Source organism: Pteropus medius, unplaced genomic scaffold, assembly GCF_902729225.1.
Source record: "Pteropus medius unplaced genomic scaffold, Ma_sr-lr_union100, whole genome shotgun sequence".
Taxonomy (NCBI): domain Eukaryota; kingdom Metazoa; phylum Chordata; class Mammalia; order Chiroptera; family Pteropodidae; genus Pteropus; species Pteropus medius.
Window position 1 is genome coordinate 3,587,615 of NW_024351729.1, and position 18,577 is coordinate 3,606,191.

The 18,577-nt window shown below is 30.7% G+C and overlaps 1 protein-coding gene across 1 annotated transcript; it reads right to left on the reverse strand.

The window, feature by feature from the left end:
• Positions 1-17,828: 17,828 nt before the first annotated feature.
• On the reverse strand, positions 17,829-18,113 carry LOC120587415 (40S ribosomal protein S24-like). Its single transcript, XM_039844147.1, has one exon. The coding sequence runs from the start codon at positions 18,111-18,113 to the stop codon at positions 17,829-17,831; it is 285 nt and encodes a 94-aa protein (XP_039700081.1).
• Between the last annotated feature and the right edge of the window lie 464 nt (positions 18,114-18,577).

Below are 18,577 nucleotides of genomic sequence, written 5' to 3' on the forward strand. Positions count from 1 at the left end.
TGATGTCTTCTTTTGAACTACCTGTGGGGGGAAAAACTTTCTTTAATCAATTGTAAGATAAATACTTAAATTCTTGAGACCACGCAAATCTCTATTGTTAGAATTAACAATTTAAAAAAATAGTTGCAGAGTTAGCCATTACAAATCATTCTTTTACACAGAGTCTAATAGGTCTCTCAATTTTTTTCTTAACCAGGAAATCCCCTGTTGACTGATATGTTTTATAATCTTGAATCAATTAAACAATACTTTTATCATTTAGCTTTCTATTTAATTGAGAATATGTTTCTACATTTGCCTTAATTGGCTATAATTTATTTATTTTAAAATATAAAATAAGATTTATCATGAACTTATAATGCATCACACACTGGACCAAGAACTTCATTCTTATTTAATATGAATACCATCTTATTAAATAAGTTCTGTATTTATTCCCATTTTTATAGTTGAAGAAACTGAGAGTGAGTGTAACTATTAGTGAATGATAAAGCTGGACCTCAATCCTATATCTCTAACTCCCAGAACAATCATCTTTAATATTTCATAAAATGTGTGAAAGCACCCAAATCATGTTTTACCAATCCCAGGAACTCAATGACTCATTGATTTTTGTCCACTTTATAAACTTTCAATACAAACAGATTTTTAGTCATTGATTAATCAATAAGAATTTAGTGAGTTTTAACTCATTTTACCATCTCTAATATAGTCCATGGTTGAGTCTGCAACATTGATTCCACCCCAGCTGATAATATGAACAAATCACATTAATCTCGATCCTCTTGCCTGGCCAATGAAAGAAAAGGTAGGTGAGTTGACAATTTTGGAGAAAGATATGAACACAGAAGCATGAGGCCATTTCATTCTCTTGTGAGCAACTAGCCTTAGAGTGAGGTCAGTAGTGCGAATGAGAGAAAATGCTTGAGATATTTATCACATTAAAAGACGCTGGACCTACTACTAATTCTAAGTCCAACCCTACTTATAAGTCTTTGTGAATTTATATTGTTAACATTTTTAAGCCACCTTGGATAGAGTTTCCTGTTATTTGCATACAAAAAGTAGGAGTAATAAAAACTCAGGGTTGATAAATATCATAGGATGAGATTAAAATGAATTGAAAGCCAGGTGAAAGTGTATAAACTGGCTCTGTAGAAAATAAAGAGCCATTCTCAATTTTAAAAGTGATGATGGCATGATGCAAGACGTTAATACTACTGACCTGGCAGTGTTATGCAACATAGATCCCTTGGTGGAGTGTAGCAAGACTTCCGCCTAAGATTAAAGGTATAAAGTGAATAGAGCTTGTTTTAGAGGAAACAGAAGATAAACCCAAGCTGTAATGAAAATAATAGAATTTTTATTCATTTATGCCAGGTTATTAACTAGATTCTCGGAATAAAGAAGGAAATGACACATTTGATTGGTAGTGGTCATCATAACAGTAAAAGTGGTCATGTGTAATAATAAACAGTGGTGGTAGAAATAGGAGGTGCAGCAGTAATAGCATGTGCAAATACTCTGGGGAAGGAGAAGCCTGGTATGCTCAGGGACAGAAAGAAGGTGATGAACAAGGAGGTAAAGGCTCCATTCCATTGTTCGGGAGAGGAAAACATTTTCCGTAAGAAAATTTTTTGAAGAATATAAAAATAATACACAACCTGGAAACATCACCAATAATCTCATCACTTTTGTAATTATATAAAGAAGTAAAAATAAAAATAATAAGAAATGACAAAAATGAATATGAGTTTCCTCATTTAGATAATAATAATATTTATATAGTCTTTCTATGTGCCTATCGTTGTTCTAGGTTTTTACATATATTGACTCATTTAATTATCAGACAGCCTGAAATGATAGTTATCACTATTTCCCTTTTAGAAATGAGAAAATAGAGTAACTTGCCCAAGGCCACATAGCTAGTAAATGGCAGACCTAGGTTTCAAATTCATGTAGATAAATGTCAAATATGGAGCTTTGGGAGAAAGAATCTGGCCTTGGGAAAAGAAGATGTCTTGAACACATTGGGTTTGAAATGATAATGAAGCTCCTAGCTATCCAGGACCAGAGTTTAGGTGAATGAATGGTCAAGGCAATGAATAATCAGAGAACTTCAGAGTTTAAACTAGTGAATTATATAAGCAATAACCTAATAATTTCACATAAATTTCAAGAGCACTTTTTAAGGTTATTCTTAGCAAGAATTCAAGTGACTTGCTGATTTAATATGCCTTTAATTTTCACTAGCAATATAAAGAGTACAAATTTAAAAATACCGAAAAGAAAAAACAGAATTTGGTGGTAATGTTGCTCGTACTATGTTGGTAATAAAATGGAATTTTTCAAAGAAAAATGAGGTTATTGTATGATTAACTTTTGCAAGTTTATCTCATTATTATTCTATTTTTCTATCTAGGTTGGCAGAAATATTAAACATTAAGATATGACCACATTTTATATATGCTCAAACAACCCTCATTTTTCTTCTTACCATTTAGAAGTTAATCTACCGCTCAGCAAATGAGTCTCTTTTCTTCAAAGATGACTCTATTTTTAATAAGTTCCTTTAGATCACTTGAAAGAGTGAGGAAGAGTTCAGGTATATAATGAATTATGCTTCTGTGTATTTTATTCTAGATTTACTTGATAAATATAGTAGAAAAGAGAAGAAGTACCTACAACCTTATGAACTGAGAAAAATGCCTGGAGTTATGACAGGGGAAAGCATCATTTATTATTCTATCAATTGGAGACCTTCTATAGTCTTCTTTTGGGATGATTAGAATGATTATCAATCTATTAATTCAGATCTGAGATTCACTTGATTTAATCAGATGATCAGGTAGAAATCTAAGTAACTTGAGGCATTGATTCAGTGAGAAAATAAAGGAAAAAAAAGGAAAAAGAAGACATAATAGGTCAAACTCTTATCTGTTGTGGATCAATATTCTATGCTGGTTGTACCACACTGCCTTTTTAATTTTAGAACATGTTTCCCATATTTGGATATACACAAATAATGTACATATAAAGTAATGAGCTTTATCAAATGAAATGTGTACAGTGCACATTATAATATATATATGAGCCATGAGGAATGTATGATCTTAAGACTAATGTTTTGACCAGACAAAGTGGCTCTTGAGACTATGTTTTCCTGGCATTCAATCATTTTAGGAAAATGTACAGTTATTGGGCTTAACTGTACCAAACTAAAATAATTAAGCCATTACAAACTTATTGTACAAATTGAAAAATTTAACATCACCAACCAATATTTAAACTATAGGCATACATTTAATAAAGCATTAGTTTCAGATGAATTTTCCTATTTTCCTTTTTTAATATTTAAGTGGCACCTACTTGTGCCAGAAATGAGGATACAAGAGGAAAAGTGGCACTGACCTCACTCTTAAGTCATTTATTGACAATCTAGTAACAAATACATGACATGAGATAAAATGTTTTACTTCAAAATTTTAAATAGATTTGGTTATTTCTTATTAGTAAACTGTTGTATGTTATTATATGCTTTAAAGTTTTGAAATTTTCACAAAAGAGTCCTACCTTTTCAGGCCCTTAAGGATAACTCCCTCATTTATAAATGTCATCTTCATGTGAAAACATATGCACCTTAATTGATTTGCCTGAAATATTATCTTTTTGCCAAACAACATAAATGTGAATAATTTACTATTATTGCAAAAATATACTTTATATAATAAAAACATCTTTCCATCACTGAATTATTCTATTTCTGACTTTAATTAATTTAAAATAAGTGATGAAAAAAATAAGTTATCCTTTCCTTCATCTTCCTCTTTTCCCAAAATTAAAGTGGAAGTATTCCCTTGTTACTTGGAACTAAGTGAGAAAGAACATCAATCATTCATTTGAATCAGACATAAATTTCATGTTAATATTTATATGTTTATTTGGAGAGGATGAGTAATAAGCCTTACATTCTCTATAGCAAAACTGATATAGGAGATTATTTTTATCTGAGCATAAACACAAGTATGTAAGAAATAATATTTTAAATGACAAATATACCAGCTGTCCAGTTTAAGTTAAATTATGAAAAATAAGTTGTAAAGTCTAAGATTGGTTTAAAATCTTTAAGAGAATGTCAGGTAGAATTCAAAAGGATTATGTTGTCTTTTAATCTTTCTGGGTATTGATACTAAGCAGCATCCAACAGAGTGTTTTATCTAAAAACGGGTACTATGAATGTGTGTGGAGAGAATGAATAAAAATACTTTTATTAGAGAGAATATGACTTAGGTCATGTTTCCTTTCCTCCCACCCCCACTATCTGAAAATGTAGCTGAAGGCAATTCAATTTGTGACTTATCCGAGGTGATGCACTGCTATTTACCCACTCCCGATGTCGAGGGAGCAGCAAAGGGGGTTACTGAGGCAGAATTAGACTAATCAAGTTTCCATTTCCATTTTTCCATCCTGCCTAAAGGGAAAGATGACACCTGCTTGCGCAGCTTCAAAGTGTTGAAATCCTTTCTGCTTTCTTGTGGTTACTATGAATATTCTCTGGGGAATTAAATGAGAGGAATGCATTACAGTTTTAAACTTTGATGCCCCATTAAGATGAATATGCACCTAATGAGCTGAAAAATTACCCACCCTTCCCCCATTATCATGGGGAACCAGCTAATCAGTTGGAAGTGTGTCTTCTGTGTTCTTAAACCAGTGGCTATGAAATTTGGCCAAAGACCATATCCAAACACATGTTTAGTATATTAACAATATAAGCAGTAAGTAAGGCTTCAATTAATAGGGAAGAAGGAACAGTTTGTCTTTTAATAATGAATGCAGTAGTCTGATGTAATTTGGATATAAAGAAGATAAACATAAAACCTAGTGGATGTTATTTATAGGCCAAATATACTTAATACTGTCAGTGTTTTGTAACTCCAGTAACTACCTTTACATATACACCTCACCAATATAGAGTATTTTGAAAAACAAGCAATTTTTGTCACCTCAGTAACACGAGGTTTATATAAAAAAAGCTGTAATACAGCAATTTAAAGCAGTCTGAATTTAAAATATGTCCTTGCTGCTTAGGTCAGGCGATATAAGAATGAAGCAATTCAGGGGACAACACCAGGAGCTGAAGCCAATTATATTTCAGTGTTATTCACGGATATTCCTACCTGCCAAGTGGAGTGCAGCAAGTTGTAGTCACATTGTGATATATGAGCATGGATATGAAGCTCAGTCTTTTCCCAAGGGAAATCTTCTAACCAACAGTTGACAGAGTAAAACACGGTTAGAAAGGAACAAATAAAAAATCTAATAAATATGATGAAAATACATATTTTTAAAAACACAGCATTTTATAATGTTATTCAAAGCAAAGTTCAGCTTCTGTGTAGAAACATCATTGCAGGAAACGTGATGTTTACACTAATTCCAAACAAAGTTTGCTCATAAGAGATCTCTTGTTTTGAGTCGAGTTGTGTTTTTCTTATTTACTGACTTATTGCGCAATTTAACAAAAAATAAACACAACTATATTTAGTTATATTAATTAGAGTAATGCATGTGTTAAAAATGCATGATAAATAGTAAAACAAATTTGCCCTTAATTACATGTATAATTTTATTCTTGTTCAAGAATATCAATTCCTTGATCTTAAACAGATAAATTGAAAGAGATAATAGCATTTTTAGAAAAGTATTTAACTTCTAATAAATGTCAAAGCAGAAAGCAAACTCTAAATTCAAGAGTGAGAGTTCACATTCCCTTTAGAAAAAAACTTACAAAAAAAGTCATTTCTTATAGATAGGTAAAAATAGGCATACGAATGGAGTTTTAAAAGCACAGAAAATTTACTATATTTATATGATTTTGGAGTCAATATTTTCCAAGGCTTTTGGGTAATGCATGGAAGGTAATGTTTTAGAGTATAATTACAACAAAAATGAAATAAGATCAAACCATGCATTTCCAGTTGGAATCAATAAATAAACCCAAATTTTCATGATAATGTTTGGTAAATGTAAGTACTTCAAATCACCAAAAATAATTTAGATATTTATTTAGCTTAAATTCAATATTTTCAAGGTTTATAAAAGTAAAGCAAACTGAATAGAGCTTCAATTCAAATATATTTCTTATTTTCATAACTCTGAAGCATTACTCCTTATAAATTATTTAGAATATTTTGGAAATTATTCACACTTTCTACATTTAAGCTTAATATCATTGTTCAGCAATACAATAGCCTGATGCTCTATCACTTAAAAGAAAACTGTAAACATTTTACTGCACAGGAATATTATATTTGAAACTTAAAGCATACACTCTAAAAAAGTCTAGAAGCATATTTAACTTTGCTTTTATGTTCAACACATATTACATTTTGAATTTTTATCTGTATGCAGATATTTGTTTCAAATTACCTTTTAAGACAATACGCTTTATCTATGACAGAAAACATAGATATTAATAGACATGAAGGACATGCTGACAGAAATATGAATATGTTCAAGAAGACTTGACAAATTTATGAATGACAGATCCATATGAGTTATCAAGAGACAGCTATCCTTGTTGTAGAGAGCAATGACCTCTTCTAAAAGACATTTTTCAGTGTGTATGAATATAGTTGTTTACATTTATTTCTAACTTCTAAAGAATATTTTCTCAATTATGGATATTATTGTCTCAATCCTTACCTGAAATAAATCATATCTACATTTTTATATAGTCCTCTTTGGTTGTTTTTATTTCTCATTTTAGCCTTTATAAGAAAAATGTTACCCTATAGATCATTTTTTAAAGAGTTCACCATTGCTTCAGAAAGTCTACTTGAGAGAATAAATCTCTAGCCTTGGCATAGTCATCTTATGTAAACTTGTTAGAGCCATTAAGAAATGTGTGAAAGGCTTTAGAAAGTGTAAGTATACACCAGTATGCCTGTGCTTGCCAGAGTAGTACTTCATTTTTCCAAGTACAATTGATTTAGGATGAACATAAAAATCTTCTTTTATTCCATTATCATATGTTATATTTCAGTAATTGTTTCCATTTCCTTAAATACCTACCAGCGAAGAAAAAATAGACAGTGGCCTTTTTATACTATCTCATTGAAAAAATGTTATTAGGAGAACACCAACTGTAGTCTACAGGCAATTTATATAAACTCTAAGCATTAGAACATGTTGTATTTTATGCAAGTATATTGAAAAAACCACTGTAGTCTGTGGTGCTTCATTGTGAAAGCAGGCATTAAAAAAGATATTAGAGATTCAATGTTTGCTTGTTCTGTATCAGAGGGGAAAAGAACAGAATAGAAACAATAGATTTCATAGTATTATCTTTCACTTTTGAATTTTTAAATTTATGTTGTGTGTGTGTTTGTGTGTGTAAACTACATTTAAGATATCTAAAAATGCCTGTATGAAAACCAATACAGAGTGAAATGAAAATAGACTATCAGCCATAAATATAATAAGTTTCATTTATTATTGTTTGTATAACAATGCAATTATATGTTTTCAATATGTTGGAAGAAACCACTACTGATTCTTAACAGTAACATTTAATATCATGAGTGTCCTGATTCTCTCTGTGGTGTCATTCAGTTAAAAAAATTATGTCCAATAGAGATTAGAAACCTAGGTTTTCTAACTGTCTGAAAAGTGAGTTCAATTGCAAGCAATGCTTCACACATCCTTGTTAATTTGTAATGATTCGACTAAGTGCTGATGTGAAAGAAGACTTCAGTGACCACCAGTGCTCTTTTTCCCCCAATGACTCTCTACAAATCATCTCATATACTACAGCACAAGGCTAGAAGCTAAAAGAATGAATACACCAATAATTTCTTTTTGACAATGATTTGACACCCGGCTGATGGGAGTAGCTAATAGTATGACCTCTAGACTGTTAGCTCTGCTAAAAGAGATTCACTTGAAACACCCAAGGGGTTATAGATTCCCGCTAATAGCAGCAATAGAATAGATGATAAAATTATGGCAGGGTAGAAATGCTTTCTCAATTAATTTCCCATCATGTTAAGGCCATTATCATTGGATGTCATCTAGCAAAATGCAAGGAAATTGTCTAGTGCTTCTGAAAGTTCCTCTTAGTTAGAACAATGTATAAAAGCAGATAATAGCAAACCGAACTCTTAGAACTGTTTACCTCCAAATAAAACTTTTATAATATTGATCAACAAGCGCTGACAACTGAGTTTTGGTTAAAAGTTATGCTTGTGGGTAAGGATAGAAATGTGCACTTGTGGATGGGGTAGATTTTAATATAAAATTTTAAAAACAAATGATAAATTGAGTTACTGGCCAAAGCAGCAAAAAAGGAGACATACAAATATAGTGCAGCAGTATACTTTCTTACAGGTTTCTTATGGTTTTAGATGGTTTTCATTTAGGCTGCTGGTTTCTGATGAACAAATGTTAACAAAGAAGGAACATGCTTTAACATTAGGACATCTTCTTTCAGGCAAACTGCTTGTACAAAGCAGTGTTAGTACAATACTTCACACTAAAAATGTAATGTGAATGAAAGGAGATCCCTCAATATTAGATGGGCAAATGAAAGCTATATAAACAAAGTGAGGTGTTATTTCACATGCATAAAAAATATAAAGGGAAGAAACAAACTGAAAACTTTAGATGTACAATAGCTCACCCTTATCCAGTCCAAAACCTTCTGTGGATGCTTGAAACCACAGATAGCGTTGAACACCATGTATACTATGATTTTTCCTGTATATACATACCTATGATAAAGTTTAATTTATTAATTAGGCACAGTAAGAGATTAACAACTAATAAAAAATAGATCAATTGTAACAATATATTGTAATAAAGGTTATGTGAATGTCTTTAGGACCATCAGTAAGTAAAATAAGGGTTATTTGAACATAAGCACTTCGATACTGTGATACTTGATCTGATAACTGAGTTGACTACTGAGGTGACTAAGGGCCAGGTAGCTATACAGCATGGATACGCTGGACAAATTGGTGATTCGCATCCTAGGCAGGACAGCACAAGATTTCAAAATGGCACACGATTTAAAATTTATGAATTCTTTATTTCTGGAAGTTTTCATTTACTAATTTTGAACTACAATTGACCTCTGATAACTAAAACCTTGGAAACTGAAACTTCATAAAGAGGGAACTACTATACATTAAGTTCTATCAAAGTGGTTTTTTTTTTTTCAATAAAAATGGAGCTCATTAAAATCTAAGTCACAGATTATTTCTTCATCAGCAGCATCACTTTTTGTTACTACTCCTTGTTTGTGTACTAAGTATTATGTTAGTATTGAGTAATAAACAAAATTTGTAGATCTGTCTTAAATGTCCAAGTAAACTAAGTTATATCTAGTTAAAAAATAATTTCAATATCTTTATATAGGCCAGAATTTTATTAGAAATTCAAGAAATACTTAATGCATGGAAGAGACTTTATTAAAAAAATCAGAGAAAAACTGTAAAGTGATTTTTGAAATCAGAAAAATTAAATGGTGCATACATATTCTTTGCAAATCTTTAATTAAGCTCTTGACAGGATAACATTCACTTAATGCAAACAGTCTTGATTTTTTTCATTCTTTGTATTAGGCTATTCTACATATTTACCATCCTCACATTTCCTTAAACATATTATTATAAAATCTGATAACATTCCCCAAGAGATAACAATTATGATGCTAACTGTACGTTTTCTTCTCATTTACATTGGTATATATACATACATGTCAATTAGGGTAACTGGTATAGGTAAATATGCATTTCTGACTGCTTTTTTATATATGCATCTCACTCAATTCTAGTTGGTACTGTTATTTTAATAATTTTCCCCTCCAACTCCAACATTTTGATAATAAATTTTTTTGTGCAAAAACATTTGGTACAAAAAAGAATTTCTAGATCATCTAAATTAACTTCCACAATATGTTGATTAGAACTCTACAGCTTGAAGGAAAAGCACTGTTACTTGACCCATGTTACTTGAGTTTATTAGTAACAGGATAGAGAATAAATTCTTGATATCTAGTTCAGTCATGTTTCAGTTAAAATGAACTATACATATACTATTGAAGCCAACATAAAATTTGTAAGTTAATATCTATAGTTAAAATCCACTGCTTGTTCTATATTTCAGTTTTCACAGTAACTAAATTATATCACTATAGAACAAATTTTAACTCTGCTTTTTATAAAATTAATGAATTAACTATTTAAATCATTTTCTCAATTTTTATCATGTACATGCCATGTCCTTTCAATAAATGTTTAAATTTTGTATACGTACGGTTTCAGGATACAAAGCCCAAAAAAGACAGATTCCTTGAAAAATGTGTACATTGAAGATTCCACTGGTAATTTCAAGTTAACAATATTCTCCTGGCAATAGTCTCCTATAGAGAATTTAAAAATGGTAATGACATGTAATAGTAAGATTATATTGGTTATAGTTTAAATTTCTTACAGGACGACCAGTAGTTCGGAGACTGTTCAAGAAACATTGAATATCATTGACTGGAACAAGGAGAAAATGTCATTTAATAAAAATCTAGAGACTATGGGATTGTATGTGTTGAGAGTGTATGAGTGTGTGTGTGTGTGTGTGTGTGTGTGTTTGCATGTGTGTTTCTGTGGTACTGTGCCCATATAATAAAAAAATGACTAGTGACAAAATGAAATGACATAGTAATTAAGACTGTAAGCACTGAAAACAGTAATATGTTTGAATCCTACTTTGTTATTAGCTAATTGTAAAACATTAATCAAGTCACTTAAAATCTCCAAATCTTGGTTAAATTATCTGTGAAACTAGAATAATAATATTTAATGTCATAAATTCTGTTATTCAACAAATTATAATCTTCTCCCTCTCCATCTTGGAGTAAAATATACTTCCCTGTCATCGACTTTGGTTTTGGCTGTGTGACGCTGAGGCTATGGAATGTGATAGAATATAATGCATGGAGGCTTTAAACATGGCCTGCATAATTAGGATTACCTTCTCTTATTTCCGAGATCCACTACAAGAAGAACATATCTCAGCTATCATTGGACCAAAGGAGATGGAAAAGCACTTGTAGCATGCCTGAACCAAGTTTATGAGGAAATTCAAGGAATAAAAACAAGAGGCATGGAGATAAGGAAATAGAGTCTATAGCCCAGTGAGATAAAATAAGTACCTTCAATGCTGTTGATTTGGGGCATATATTTGGAGTATTATTTTTTTGTCTCTGTATTACATTGCATTTGACATATACTATTGCATTTCTTTATTCTTTCCTTCTTGGCTTATCTTTCTATACCTGGGCTCTTGCACAATGAAAAAAAATTCTTTTGAATACTGTTTTCTCTAAGGGCTTTACTTGTTTTTCCTCAAGAGGAATCAAATTCTCTCAACCAAATTTTCAATTATCTTGTAGTAATTTCCTTCTCAATATTTTCTTTCTGAAAGCCTTATCAATTTTATTTAATATTCTTCTATTCTACTAATTCATGGCTGAACATGTTCAGTGAAGCACAACTATCATATGCAGTAAATACTTGTCATTTTCTTCCTGCTGCTTATTTCCAAGGAGTAATTAATTTAATGTAGCTCTGACACATAAAGACTATTTTGGTTAAAAAAAATCAATTAAAATCTTTTTATGTAACAAGTAACCTTTAGCTATTGTTATGTAGCCATCATGGTCAAATATTAACAGGAAGATGGTAACAAGTTTATGTATGCATAACTGAACAAAGCTCAGAATGTAAATGTTACTTTCTAAATACTTACCCATCGCTCTGTTTATTTTACTTCATTTTAGATAAGACCTTAGCATTATACAAATGAACATTTTCCCTTTCTTCAGGTTTATAGATTCATGTATTTGTATCATAAAGTTGGAAACACCAGAAAAAAAGGGAAATATTTAGAAGAAGGTTGTTTAGCATCACATATGTTATACTGTCAAAATTTGAATGTAGGATTATCTTTAAATTGTATAATCATGATGGTAAATATTGAAAATTTTACAGTAAAATATATAACACATGCTTATTATTTTACTATATTTTAATACATTAATTATCATAAATATATTTAATACATTTATAATATGTAATACATTTCATACATTTATTTTACCCATGTTTTCTGCTTGGACCTCTCTATCTTCCTTATTCTCCCTAGAAAAGAAAAGATAAATGCATATTTTAGGTGCCCTAAAACATCATGATACCCTGCATAACTATTTATGTGAATTGACATAATTGATAGCCTACGTTTAGGAAAATAGCCTATCTCGACTTTCATTCTCAAGCATGTAAAATGGAACCCACAAAAGAATTTAATGTAATTAGAGTTTGTCATATTGGAGAGGCATCTAGAATAATATAAAAAGAAACAAACAAACAAAAAATCACACCTGTCCATGAAACCACACTGTTTTCATGGTTAATGAATAGATAATGAAAGTTCTTCATGAGAGAGAGAAAAAAAAAGATTGATTGATAGCTCAGTTTTAAGGCACAAAATATGAACTAACTTTAATCTATTACAATTGAATTCAGTCAAATCAATTTTATTTGAAGATCAATTATACTAACAAATATCATTTTCAAACTTTTAAACTTTTAAACTTTCTCAGAAACTTATAATACCTCTGACTTCTATAACATACTGTTCTAAAGGAAGAATGACAAAAAATGATACTTCTTACTATAAAAATCCACAGAGATTTTGTGCATACTTTAAATAATGTGACATTTTATTTTGAGATTTGTTTTTATATATGTCACTTTCTCACACTAGCCTTTGAAATCCTGAAAAGCAAGAATTACCCTTAGATTGGGCACTGTGCTTGCATAGAGTAGGTTCAAGGAAGGTTTGTTGAATATAAACAAAATAAAATTATGCTTTGGTTCAATTCATGCTGATTCTCTTACATATACTGAAAAACTTTTCTGGCTCCATAGTGAGCAGTAGAAACAAGTTGGAACATATATATGCTATTTTATATATTTTTTAGATAGTTACATTTTGTCTTCTTTTTCAGGAAGTTTATAAGCAGGGGAATTTTGAGGTTAGACTATATATTTTTTTAGAAAAAAAATGTTTAAATCTGATGATCTAAAGGGAAAAAAAGAAAAAATGGAAGGAGAAAGTAGTTAAAAATTATATAAGTGAGTTGTCTGCAATTAATCTTACTTGAATGAATAATTACATTAAAAAAATCTCGCGTTGGCATAAGAAGATGTTAACATGTTGAGATGTGTGCGCAGATATAGGGGTACATGTAGAGAGAATAAGGTGAGGATCCAGGAGGAAATGACACCCAATTTCCAGCTAAAGCAGATCTTTGCTTGATGGATAATCAGGTTGGAGAGCTGAACACACAAAAACATTGATTCATAGAGGAGAGGAGTTTTGACTTCTCTGATGTATTTCTTCATACATTATTGAAAAAGGTCAAAGGTGTGGAAATTTACATCTACTGTATCAGTTTTTGAATTCTCAAGAGACAAGTATGAAGTTTCCTATCCGCATACTACTATTCTCTACTTAAGCTATTGCTGGAGGAGAATATTGGCACGTGTAGCAAACAGATGTCACTGCCATGCTCCTATATAAGATCATCTGACTACAGTAGAAAACTGGAACCACTGAAACCAACATACTTATAGTAAGCCTTGGAAGGAACAAAAATATTAAAGAAGCCATAATTCTACCACATCAAACTACTGTTTTAAAATAAGGAGATCTCCTTATTTTGAATAAAGAGATTGTTCGGTAATGATAAAGAGAGTCAACAATATGCTTGGACTTCTCACCATCCTTGTAATTCAGACCAGTCAATTTGTGCATTGCCGACATTTTAAAAATCCATAACCTTTCTCATTTTTCACTTTTCTTCCATAACTTTATTTCATTTGGCTAAGTATATGACATGATTTGCTTCATATTTGCCAGTGATTGTGTCTGTTTATATGTATTTTAGATCCAGATGTTGGACATGAACTCTGCGGTCCTCTCTTGGGCTTGTACTGATATTACTCTAGTGAATAATTTATCAAATAGAATCTTAGTGAAAAAACTGTTCTAGATTTCCTCAGAGCTTTTAAAGTTATCCTTTCAGGAAATGTATAAATTACTTCTATATAGTAAGTATATTTCAAGATAGAATATAAATTACCTCCACATTAGTAATTTGTGAGTTGCTTGAGAACTGAAAGCAGATGATTCTCATCTTGCTGAGCATGCATTTGAATGAATTAATTAGAGTTACTTCTGTGTTAATTGGAACAGTTGCTGTAACTAAGTCACCACTAGGGCAAAAGCCAAATATAACTGACCCTTAAATAACACGGGGGTAGGGATGCCAACCGTTGCACATTTGAAAACCCGCATATAATTTTTGATTCCCTAAAAATGTAACTACTTAATAACCTACTGACTGGAAGCCTGAGTGATAAAATAGTCAATTAACACATATACCATGTTATATGTATTATATACTGTACTCTTACAATAAAATAAGCTAGAGAAAAGGAAATGTTATTAAAATTATAAGGAAGAGAAAATACATTAAGAATCTTTGTTGAAAAAGTCCCTGTATAAATGCACCCACGCAGTTCAAACCCATGTTGTTCAAGGGTCAGCTGCAGTGGTTTTGTGTTCTTAAAAAATTACGGATCTTTTGCTTTCAGGATTTGTGTCCATTCTAATTTTAGTGTTTGTATATGTTGTTCAACATATTCTGAATAAAATCATTATTTAGGCATCAAATTTAATCCTTTTATTTCCAAGAATATACTGTTATTTGTCCTAAAACACTTATTCAATAAAGGACTTTTTCAACAAAGATTGTTAATGTATTTTCTCTTCCTTATAATTTTAATAACATATTCTTTTCTCCAGCTTACTTTATTGTAAGAGTACAGTATATAATACATACAACATGATATTATGTGAGAATTAGGATATTAGAGCAATGATAAAGATTAAAATTTATGGGAAACTGGAAATTATCAAATTAATACAATATTGCCATATTCTTTTAACCTTCACTTTTTTATGATTGAGATTTAAAATATTTCCTACTTTAAGTTCATAGATGAAGAGCAATATACATTTTGCTGAGAACATCTGTATCATAATGCTCTCAGAGGAAGTTTTCTTGTCTGAAAAAATTACTTAGCTTAAGGAAAACTGCTATGAAAATAAATAAAAGGTAATAATACTAAAGTTCAATTTTCTCATCTATAAAACTGGAATAATATTTATCATTTCCAAAATTTAAATGAAAAGACTCTTCTACTAAGGAACATTGCCTTCTTTTCACTTTCTCTTTCTGTTGAATGCTAATATATATATTATATATTAATATAATATATTAAATAATTTTTACATATTATACTTATGAGTTTAATCTGTTTCACTATAGACTCAATAAATGCCAGCCATATAGCAGTATAATTTCTCATTGTTCACAAGAGAATATGAGGTCTCAGAATAGAAGGGTAAATGGATTCTTGTCTTAACTTTCTCCTGTAGTATCTGTCACAAAGATGGAAAACTGTTTCTTATTCTAAACAGCACCCTAAAGGTTCTGCATCTTGTTTGACATAATGGAAAGTAATTCAGAGTGCCCTTTGGGGGAGCCCTCTGCAACTGGAAATATGTCAGTGAGCCTGAAAGTTCCTGTTGGGTTACCTGTGGGAAATGGCAGCATATCAGTTCCACGTCTCCATTTTCCTAAGAGATAGGAGGCACGAAAATTGGTCTCCTGTCGATCATCACAGAGACCTTTCCTAATCCTTTCAGAAAGCTTAGTTATCTCTTTTTCTCCCACTTAATCTTTCTGTCCTCACTCATTGTAATCTAATCAGGAAAATTAAGGAGATGTGTAGGATTTCAATTATAATTGTATTAAAAATTTTTGATAGTAACTTGTGTAAAATAAAATTTTAATTATTATATTTTTCATAAGTGTAAGCATTAAGGTGTTCCTTCTATTTATTTATTTTATGTGTTGGGGTTTTGTTGTTGTTGTTTGTTTGCCTGAAAAATAAAAACTATCTTGGTTTTGTTTGAATTGATATCTTTTGAAAATATGAATTTTCTTGTTCTAGGGAATTGAAAGACACAAAGAGTATGATTTTTAATGGAGTTTAAACATATAGATTTTATTCTGATTAATCTTTATGCAGAACAAACTTGCTTACAACAAACCTTATCACAAAGCCATCAAACACTAAAATAAAGGTAGCCTAGCAATCAAGAGTCATTCAAGCCATTTTTAAAATATTGGTTTTAAAACAGTTTGCAATTTTTATAATTTCAAATTTATGGCTTTAGGAGCTTTATATAATTGATATATCTTATGAAAAACTTTCAAAAGCCATAGAAGTACAATTATCTGTGTGACTGTTAAAATTGATATAAAATTTTAGTGAATATAGAATTTTATCAGCTTTATAATTCTTGTAAGTAAATTTCATTTTAAGTAAATATATACAGAAAATACCATAATAATTAAACATCTGATTTACAAATAATATTGTCATTTGAAAGATGATGGTAGAATAGTAGATTCTATCTTGTTTCTATGAATAATAGTTTGAATATTTCCTTTTCTGAAAGTAGCATAGGAAGTCTTGTGAACCCACTGAAATTTGCTTTGGTGTCTTTTCCCACAGAAAATAAAAGTATATTGATTTAATTCCATTTCAATCACTCAGTAATTTTATTGCAAGGAGGCAGGATAATGAGAGAAAACAATGTTGCAATCTGACACAGTTCCTCAACTATTAATCAAAATTCAGAACTAATGTTACTTGACAATTTACTAGTTGAGACTAAAAATGCTTCTACCATATTCATATTTCCATAATACCACACCAAATCCAGATCACTAGAGCCAGATAAATTGGGCCTTTATCCATGAAATGCTAAATTATTTAATTGACTACACTTAAAACAACTGATTAACAGAAGAGGATGAGAAAAATACAATACAATATAAAACAAACATCTGTATTCAAACTTTAAAAGATTCAACGAACAATATGTCTCCCAAATTTCCAGAACTACTTTGTGCCAAAGACCTCGGTGAGTCTTTGTCTACAACAAATTCAGTTTCCCCAAAGGGGAAAATTACCATTAATCTTTAATTTACTTTCTTGTGTATTTTTTAATAGAACACTTCAAACTTTCCTTTATGGAGAAAATTTCCATATTAATTTATATTCTCAATGCCTTAGGAATGGAAGAAGTGTGAACTAAGGATCAAAATGTTAGTTACGAAAGTGGTTTATGTAATCCAGATTTAGTTTACTGAACCATGAATTAAAGTTACTGGCTTACATTATATATGGTATTAAACACATTTTTCACCTCTTTAATTTTAAGCTAGTATTATATAATTCTAGAATTATTACCACTTATATATAAGTATTGTATTCGCATAAAGCACAAGAAACTTTAAATGAGCCTTGTGAAATTGTGTTTGACAAAGGAAAAAGATTGAATATTTGCAATTCTTATATATGGTACAACTGAATACAAAAATAAATTATTTTAGTATATATGGCCTTCTAGTTTACAAAGAAATTTTTATTGAGGCATTTTCTCATTTGTTTTTCAAGTTCTTAGTTTGTTAATCCTCTCATGAAAAATCTGCTCAATCACCACAGAAAAAGTCACTGACAAATCTTTACTCCTTCTGTTGTCCAATCTCCAACCCACTTTTTGTCAGCACCAACACTGGACTTTGCAGTCCCCCTAATTTTCTTCATTTTGTCCTTGTGTTCCTCTCACTGTTTTCTTGATGTCTTTTTCTTCTTATATGAACTATGACTCACAAATCTATGTTTGGGTTTATTTTTCTTTGCATTATCCAAGGAATCGTAAATCATGCCAAAGCCAGTTGTTTTGCCATCACCAAAATGGGTTTGGAATCCAAATACAAAGATGACATCTGGTAGGCTCTTGTACATTTTGGCTGGGTTTTCCCAAATTTCTATCTTAGATACTGTTTTCTTTCCAGGATGAAGTACATCAATGACCATTTGTTTCCGTTGAAGCATTTTATTGGTCATGAACTTCCTGGTCCAGATAGTTACTATGTCATTTATGATGGCGGCTGACCCTCAAGCAGCCAGGGAGGAAAAGCAAGGCATTTTTCTCATTTATTAAAGACAATATTTATATGTAAAAGTTTTGAACCAGTGCAAAATTCTCTCCATACATCAAGGATTTAATTTATACAAAAAAAAGCCTATTTGTTGGAAACAATTATTAGCTCCTTTTTACAGATGAGAAGCATGACACTTAGATCTTACATATTGTGTCCAAGATCATATAGCAAAGAGGTGAGAACAGGAATCTAAATACATTCAGTTGTACCACAAGATGTATTCTCAACCACCACAAGAAAGACAAGGCGAATGGTAGTATAGTCAGTTTTTCTATATGTTTGTTTTCAAAATTAGACTTTGTTTCAATGCAATCAATATATTAGGGAATAATTTGGATATAATAGAAATTTCAATTTGTTTATATA